General features: G+C 37.6%; 2 protein-coding genes across 2 annotated transcripts in view; both read right to left on the bottom strand.

Moving 5' to 3' along the window:
- Nucleotides 1-2,226: 2,226 nt before the first annotated feature.
- Nucleotides 2,227-4,777, bottom strand: CBG20227 (the record flags this gene model as incomplete). Its single annotated transcript, XM_002629800.2, has 4 exons — nucleotides 2,227-2,444; nucleotides 3,604-3,840; nucleotides 4,198-4,348; nucleotides 4,661-4,777. 4 exons carry the CDS (start codon nucleotides 4,775-4,777, stop codon nucleotides 2,227-2,229), a joined length of 723 nt encoding a protein of 240 aa, XP_002629846.2.
- A 730-nt stretch (nucleotides 4,778-5,507) lies between these two features.
- The window catches only part of Cbr-eat-3, a gene marked incomplete at both ends in the record, with an annotated part of 16,403 nt that continues 13,130 nt past the window's right edge, over nucleotides 5,508-8,780 (bottom strand). Inside the window, 4 exons of the mRNA XM_045241728.1 lie at nucleotides 5,508-5,575; nucleotides 6,340-6,607; nucleotides 7,463-7,727; nucleotides 8,103-8,290. Of these exons, the coding sequence (XP_045096985.1) occupies nucleotides 5,508-5,575; nucleotides 6,340-6,607; nucleotides 7,463-7,727; nucleotides 8,103-8,290 (789 nt within the window). The remainder of the gene's footprint in view (nucleotides 5,576-6,339; nucleotides 6,608-7,462; nucleotides 7,728-8,102; nucleotides 8,291-8,780) is intronic.

Raw genomic sequence — 8,780 nt, forward strand, 5'->3', positions numbered from 1 at the left:
GACTCCTTACCAGTTCGAACTTGTAACAGTTCGATTCTGTCCGCGTTCTGTTCTGGTACGTGTGCGAAAAAAGGACTGTTCTGAATTGAATCAGTTCGATTCTAGGTCTGTTCGATTTTGAAAACGTTCGAATTCGTCGTACCCCCTAAAAATGGTTCAAAATTCAAGAAAAATGATTCAAAAATCATAAAAAATGACCCAAAAATGACGAAAATTGACTCAACAATCATGAAAAATGGTCCAAAAATCATGAAAATTTTCATGGCGTTTCAGCTGGAAATTGTGCGAAAATAGCTTAAAAATCATGGAAAATTTATTAAAATCGACACAAATTCAAGTCTGGAAATCATGAAAAACGACTTTTGGTTCATTTTTGACGGTTTCTGGGTGAATTTTTGCACATTTTTTTCATGATTTTTAGGTCATTTTTTACAAATTGTGGGTGATTTTTTACGATTTTAAAGTTATTTTGCATAGTATTCAGCTTATTTTTCTTGGTTTTATACGAAAAATGGAATTTTTTTTCATGATTTTTGAACGATTTTTCGTTATTTTGAGGTCATTTTTCATGATTTTCGACTCAATTTTCACGATTTCTGAATCAATTTTACCCTTTCCCGATTTTCTAAATTCGTCTTTGCGCTCAAAAAACTCAAAATTTCGAAATGTTTCATTTTGCAAAGCCAAAAAATTGTAAAAAATGCAATTTTTCGATAAATCATAAATCCAAAAATCATGAAAATCGGAAATTTTCAAGTCTTTTGGGTCGATTTTTCATGATTTTTGAGCCATTTTTCATGATTTTTGACTCATTTTTCATGATTTTTGAGTCAATTTTCAAGTCTTTTGGGTCGATTTTCATGATTTTTTGTTATTTTTTACAATTTTTTGGGTGATTTTTCACGATTTTTAAGTTATTTTACATGATTTTCAGCTTATTTTTCTTGGAAAAATCGAGGTTTTGAGCTGGAAATTGAAGAAAAACCTGGAATTTCCTAAATTCTCGTCGTTAGGGCCAGTTTTGGGCCAGTTTTAGGTGATTTTGATCAACTTTAAGCTGAAATTTCAATATTTCGAGCCAAAATGGAATTTCGGCGGGAAACCGGTGATTTTTTTTTCAAATTTTAGTGATTTTAGCGAAAATTTCATATCATTTTTAACACTATTTTCAATTTTAAAATGATTATTTTTTTCTGAAAATTAGCATTTTTTGGATTCAAATTTTTGCGATTTTTAAACCTGAAATCAATTTTAAACATGAAAAAAGGCATAAAAATAAGTAAAATCACAGCTAAAAACTGAAAAAAATTTCGATTTTTCGAAGAAAAACAAGAGACATTGCATGTTTTATTGGTATAAATGGAGACAAGTATCAGGTTTTTGAGAATTGGAGAGAGAAAAATGGGAAAAAAGAAGCGGGAAATTCGGAAAAAAAAATCAAAGTTTCGAGGCGAAAAATGTGATTTTCAGCTCTAAAAAATCACCTTTTAAGCCAAAAAATCCACTTTTTAGCTCCAAATTTTCAAATTTTAGGCCTAAAAAATCCACTTTTAGCCCAAAAAACTCACATTTTAGAGCAAAAAATGCAATTTTAGCTCAAAATTCAGCGATTTTCTCGAATTTTCCATTTTAAAAAAGGCGAAAAAAATGGGGGAAAAAACTGGGATAATAGTGATTCTTAGAGAGCAAAATGACATGAGAGACGACGACGACGAGCGAGTGGTTGGGATGAGGAGGGGCGATTTTTAGAATTCTACCGAGAATTTTTCGAAAAATTGAAAAAACAACAAGACATTATAAAGGAATCACAAAAATATTGGGGAAAAATACGTTCAGAAATATACAAAATATTGAGATTTTATAGAGAAAAAATGGGTGAAAATTTGAGGGATTTTTGAGTGAAAAAATCGCTGAAAATCGTGATTTTTAGGACCAAAAAATAGGCATTTTCTGCCCAAAATTGAGGATTTCAGACCTAAAAATATAGATTTTAAGGCAATTTTTCATTCGAAATTTCTTTAAAATTCCATAGAGAAAAATGATGGGAAGTTTGGGGATTTTTGAGTGAAAAAATCGGTGAAAATCGTGATTTTTAAGGGGAAAAAATTGAGTTTTAGGACCAAAAAATATGCATTTTGAGGCAATTTTTCAATCAAAATTTGCCAAAAATCAAGGTTTCAGACCTAAAAACACCGATTTTTCACTCAAAAAGTCCTCACTTTCCCCTCAATTTCTTCGATTTCTCAATCCCTCTGCGGTCTCTCCGGCTCCCGAATACGCTGGCGGCGCTTCGAATTGCCCAGCCACGTGGAGCTCTTCTGTCGGGTGTGGACCGCGTTCTGGTCCGATTCCCGGGTACGGTGGAGGGGCGGAGCTCATGAACACGCGAGATGGGTTCGGTTGATCGGGAAACGAGTCGGTGGTCGGGTTGAAGCCATTGGGTCCTGGAAAATGTGCAATTTTAGAAAGAAAATTAGCCGAAAAAATGAAACTGCGACTAGAATTGATGAAAATTGAGCTAAAATAGCGAAAAAATCAGCGAAAATTAGCCAAAAATCGAAACAAAAAAAACCTAATTTTCCTAAAAAATCAATTTTCACCTTTAAAAAGTCGGAAAAATCTCAAAAACCAAGTTTCCAGACGTTCTAAAACCCGAAAAATCACTAAAAACCTTCGATTTCCTGCTTTTCAGCTCAAAAATTTCTAAAAAACCAAAACATCAATTTTCACCTTTAAAAATACGGAAAAAAAACTCGAAAATCAGGTTTCCAGACGTTCCAAAACTCGAAAAATCCATTGAAAACATTAAAAACCACTTAAAACTATTGATTTCATGGTTTTCAGACACAAACATTTGTGAAAATCCAAAAAATCAATTTTTACCCCAGAAAAGTCGGAAAAAACTCGAAAATCAGGTTTCCAGACGTTCCAAAACCCGAAAAATCCATTCAAAACATCAAAAACCACAAAAAACCACCGATTTCCTGCTTTTCAGCACAAAAATTTGTTATAATCCAAAAAATCAATTTTCACCCTAAAAATGTCGGAAAATCTCGAAAACCAAGTTTCCAGACGTTTCAAAACCCAAAAAATTCATGAAACACACCAAAAACCACGAAAAACCATCGATTTCGTCGTTTTTAGCACTTTTTAGGTGGAAAAATCACAAAAATCGGCGAATTTCCGCTAGTGTCCAATGGAGCGCACTTGCATCGCGGCGCTTGCGAAATTCGATTTTTCCCTCTTTTTTCGCTAATTTTTCAAGTTTCAAGGGTAGAAAAGGCTGGAAAAGTGGTTCTCGGGGTGCAAAAAGACGATAAAAATGATGAAAATTGATAGAAACTGCCGAAAATCAATATTTTCAGCCAAAAAATGGGAAATTTGGCTGAAAATCAATTCGCAAAAATTTTTGGCCTAGAATCCACTATTCTAGGTCAAATTTTGTGCGCTAAAACGCTGGATAAGTTGGAAATTGCTGGAAAATTCGATTTTGCAGAGAAAAATTTACTTGGAAAAGTGAAAATTTGGGATTTTTCGAATTTTCAGATTTTTGGGTCATTTTGGCTCAAATTTTGAATTTTTTTTCCCAAATTTTCGCCTTACCTTGATCCGGCGACGGTTGATAGTACGCAGGCGGTGCCGAGTAGAACGCTCCGATGGGCGGCGCGTAGGCGGGCGGCGCATTGGCCGGCCGCATGCGGTTGGCGCGGTCGACGGCCTGAAGCAGGGATTGACCGAATTCGATGCATCCGCCACGATTGAATGTCATTCGCCACGGCACCTCGCCACGCATTTGACCGCCTTGAACGGCTGAAGCGACGCCGCACAGATAGTTGGCTCCTGGAAAAAGATATAGAGGATTTTTGGCTGGAAATGGCTTAAATTTGACTCAAACTCGGGAAAAATCCGTTAAAAATGTTCTAAATTAGCCTATAGTTTGTCGAAAAATCAAAAAAAAAATTTCAAAAATTTTCTTTAATTTGCTACTGTTGGGATTCGAACCCGCGACCCCTAGATTCAAGTTGGTCGAAAATCCCACTAGGCCATGAGAGCAATTTTTGGAAAATTTGCTAAAAATCATTTTCAGGGGTTTCCGGGGTCAAAAATTGGGGGTTTAAGGGGGTTTTAGCGTCTAAAATGCCTGAAAATCGCCGTTTTAAGGTCAAAATCGGTCAATTTCGGGTTCAAAAAACTCACCAAAAATCGGCTGATTCAAGTTCACGTCCTGCATATTGTTGAACGGGATTTCGAACGATTTCAGCCAATCGTTGTTTCCAGTGGGGTCCGGCATGAATATGATTCGATGCGACGTCAAATAGATCGTTCCCGTTCGGCGGCCTTCCAGATTCTGAAAAATTCGAAAAATTAGGGTTAAATTTGGTCAAAAATGGCCGAAAATAGCTGAAAATCAGTCAAAAACGGCTGATTTTTCAGCCTAACAAGGCCTGAAATGCCTAAAAATTTGCCTGAAATCGGCCGATCTGGACTGTTTCAGTCTATTTTTGACTGAATTTGACGATTTTTAGGGCCTCAAACGGTCATTTTTAGGCATTTTAGGGTCCAAAAGTTCCATTTTGGACCCTAAAAACGCCTAAAAACCACTAAAATTGATGGTTTTCAGCCAATTTTCAGCCAAAACTACCGTATCCATTGCTCTCACCTGATTCTCACTAGTGCCTAACGTCATCACCACACCCTGCGCGAAAATCACAATTGTCTCTCCGTTGTACAGTAGGACGCCCAGTCCGTCGGGCGTGTTTGCCGTGTTGATTGACATTTTCTGAAGGAAAAATTCTGAAACTAGAAATGACTAAAAATTTCTGAAAATGTGTCTGAAAATAGTCGAAAAAACATTTTAAAAGTCCTAAAATGCTATTTTCGTGACCTAAATTTCGCGACCTAGATTTTACGACCTAGATTTTTTCGGTTATGACCTAGATTTTTTCATGACCTAAATTTCACGACATAGATTAGCCCCAAATTCGGCGAAAATGGCTTTTAAAAAAGCTGAAAATGCCTCAGAAATGTCTGAAAATTGCTAAAATTATCAAAAATCACAAATTTTGGTTCTAAAAACCTCTAAAAATAGGTTTAAAATGTCTGAAAATCGCTGAAAAACCACAAAAAAAAGAAAGGAAAATAAATGAAAATAATGAAAGTCGGGGTCCATAAAAACCCTTAAAAATCAACAAAAATCAACAAAAATCACAAAAATTCCAAAAAAAAATTTTTTTCGAAAAAATCAAAAAATCGATTCTAGCAAGAAAACAAAAACTGTCTGAAAATCTACGAAAAAAAGCACATAAAAATATATAAAGAGACCTATTTTCGGGGGGTATTTACAGCTGAAAATGGCGAAAAATCGAGAAAAAAACCGGCGTAAAATGAGAAAAATCGATCGGAGGGACGGGGAAAAATTGGTCAAAAATTGAAAAAAAAATCCATAAATTCAGAAATAGATGACAATAAAAAATTATGGAAAATTCCAGCAAATTCCAGCCATATTTTCAGACTTTCTCCCGTTGCAGCTGTGCCATGAACTCCTCCAGTTTCTCCTGAATTCGACGGACTTGTTCTGAAAATTAAAGAAACATTGGAAAGAAAAGACGTTTTAAAGCAAATTTGAACTCGAAAAATTGAAAAAAAAATTTCAAAAAAAAAAACAAATTTCTTCAAGTTGCCACCGGCGGGATCGAACCCGCGACCCCTAGATCCAAATTTCGGACTTTAAAACTCCGATTTTCGAATTTCCCGCCTTCGAAAACCCCAAAACCGAAAAAAAAAGTTGCCACCCATGGGGTTCGAACCCTCGACCTCTAGATTCAAGTTGGTCGAAAATCCCACTAGGCCATGAGAGCAATTTTCGGAAAAAGTCGATTTTTGGGGTTTTTTTTATGATTTCTGGCTTATTTTTCGTGGATTTTCAATCATTTTCATGATTCTAGAACCTCCTGAGAACTTTGAAGACTAAAAAATTCCAAAAAAAAATTCAAAAAAAAATTAACCCATGGGAGTCGAACCCGCGACCTCCACATTCTAAACTTTCGAACCCCAAAAAACTTTGAAAAACAAAAAACAAAAAAGTTGCCACCGGTGGGAATCGAACCCCCGACCTCTAGATTCAAGTTGGTCGAAAATCCCACTAAGCCATGTGGGCAATTTTTGGAAAAATAGCCGGAAAATCGATTTTTAGGCTAAAAAATTGGGTTTTCAACGTTTTCCGGGTCTAAACTTCTTGAATTTCGCGTTTTTCAGCTCAAAAATTGACTTTAGGAGGTCTAAATGTCTCAAATTTGGTCATTTTTAGATCAGATAAGCGCCAAAAAAGGGGTAACTCACGAATCTCTTCAGCTAACTCCACTCGACGTCCCGTCAAATATTTTTTCTTGATCTCCGCTTCTTGGGACCAATCGTCCAGAACCTCTTTGATCTCTTTTTCCAGCCGCCGGTGCTCGGTGTTCGTGATCTGCTGCCTGAGCGCGTTGCACGTCAAATTCACCATTTTCTGGATACGGTAGAACAGGACGATCGTCTGGCAATCGATATCCTGTCCTTCGATCATTCCTTGACGATACATTTGATACATTGAGAGACAGTCTTTGGAGCTCTGAAAAATAGCGAAAATTAGAGATTTCTAGGTGGATTTTGGACCGTTGTAGACTATTCAGACTCGAATTTCAAGCTTTAAAACCTTAATTTTCGAATTTCCTGCCTTCGAAAACCCCTAAAACCCAAAAAAAAAACTTTTTCAAAAATTGTTTTTAGTTGCCACCGGTGGGAGTCGAACCCGCGACCTCTAGATCCAAATTTCAAACTTTTTGAACCCAAAAATCTCTGAAAAAAAAACAAAAAAAATTTGCCACCGGTGGGATTCGAACCCGGGACTCCTAGATCCAAATTTGCTCGTCGAAAATCCCGCTAGGCCAATTGAGCAATTTTTGGAAAAAGTCGATTTTTGGGGTTTTTTCATGGTTTTTGGATCATTTTCCGTGGATTTTCAATCATTTTCATGATTTTAGAACCTCCTGAGACCTTTAAAGACTAAAAAACTCCAAAAAAAAAAATTTCAAAAAAAATTTTTGCCACCGGTGGGGGTCGACCTCTAGATCCAAATTCTAAACTTTAAAACTCCAAAAAACTTAGAAAAACAAAAAACAAAAAAAAAATTGCCACTCATGGGAATCGAACCATCGACCCCTATATTCAAATTTGCTAGTCGAAAATCCCACTAGGCCATGTGTGCAATTTTTGAAAAATTCGCAAAAAATCGATTTTTGGGGTTTTCCAGGGTCAAAAATTGGGGTTTAAAAAGGTTTTTGGGGTTCGAAAGTCTGAAAATCAGCGTTTTCAGTCAAAAAAAAAGCCGAAAACCCTCATTTTCGTTTCGAAAATGATTTCTAGCTTATTTTTCATTTAATTTTGAGCCTTTTTCATGATTATTGAATGTTGGGGGACCACTCACATTGATGATTCTCTCCAAAAAGTGCTTTTTGAACACCAACTTCCACTGTTTCCGTATCGTCTCTGTTGGCACGTCTGGCACGCCTTTCACCTCGATATTTCGCCGGATTACTGTAATATCGTCGTCGGTCAGTGCTTGTTTGTGCTCCGGGTCCGCTTGGAGGATACTGTAGAGCTCGTCTTGGATCACACACGAGTAGTGATTGTCGACGGTTGGCGTCTTCCACATTAGCCATTTCGATGCCCATCCTGGTCCACGGTCCTCGCTGAAAATGGATTGAAATAGTGAAATTTGAACTTCCCGCCTTTGAAAACCCCGAAAAAACCCGAAAAAACATTTTCAAAAAATTTTCAAAAAAGCTGCCACCGGTGGGGGTCGAACCCGCGACCTCTAGATTCAAATTTCAGACTTTGCAAGCCTAAAAAATTTCAAAAAACAAAAAACAGAAAATGTTGCCACCGGTGGGATTCGAACCCCCGACCTCCGGATCCAAACTCGTCGAAAGTCCCACTAGGCCATGTGGGCAATTTTTGGAAAAATCGCTGAAAAAGTGATTTTTAGGTCAATAAAATGGTTTTCCGGGGGTTTCCGGGTCAAAATTCCTAGATTTTTCCATTTCCAAGCTCAAAAATCGACCTACGTCAACTGTTTCTTGACACTGGCCAGCCTTTCCGAGGCGGCTTTGTGCAGAAAGTTGCACGCCGAGTCCCACGATCGTTTGTCCTGCACGGCACGGTCCTCCATTGCGTTCAACTGAATGACACGAAGATAGTCCATCGCTTTGTCGTCCCAACCGTGGGTTAGCATCGCTTCTTCGATGACGGCTTCCTGGAATCAGAAGGATCAGGAAGCACCGAAGATCTCAGATGGCCTAGAAAACTGGAGAAAGTCAGGTCAAAAAATTCTCCTCAAAATTTCACACATTTCTGTCCAATTTTCAACTTTCTAGCTCTTTTAGAACCCGAGATATAGCTATTTGAAGTTTCCGGAGGCTAGAGACGCCAGACGGCGAGAGACACTGCGTCTCTAGCCTCCTGGAACTTCAAATAGCTGTATCTCGGGTTCTAAAAGAGCTAGAAAGTTGAAAATTGGACAGAATTGCACGATTTTAACTGTATTTTTTGTAGAGTTTCGACCGCGTGGACCATAGTCCGCACCGCGGTCGGCCGTGGGTACTTTTTACTTCCAAAATATTCCTCCTGAAAATTCACATAATTCTGTCCAATTTTCAGCTTTCTAGCTGTTCTAGGAGCCCAGATACAGCCATTTGAAGTTCCAGGAGGCTAGAGACGCAGTGTGTCTCGCCGTCTGGCGTCTC

The sequence above is a fragment of the Caenorhabditis briggsae genome, assembly GCF_000004555.2.
Source record: "Caenorhabditis briggsae complete genome, chrII, whole genome shotgun sequence".
Lineage (NCBI taxonomy): Eukaryota > Metazoa > Nematoda > Chromadorea > Rhabditida > Rhabditidae > Caenorhabditis > Caenorhabditis briggsae.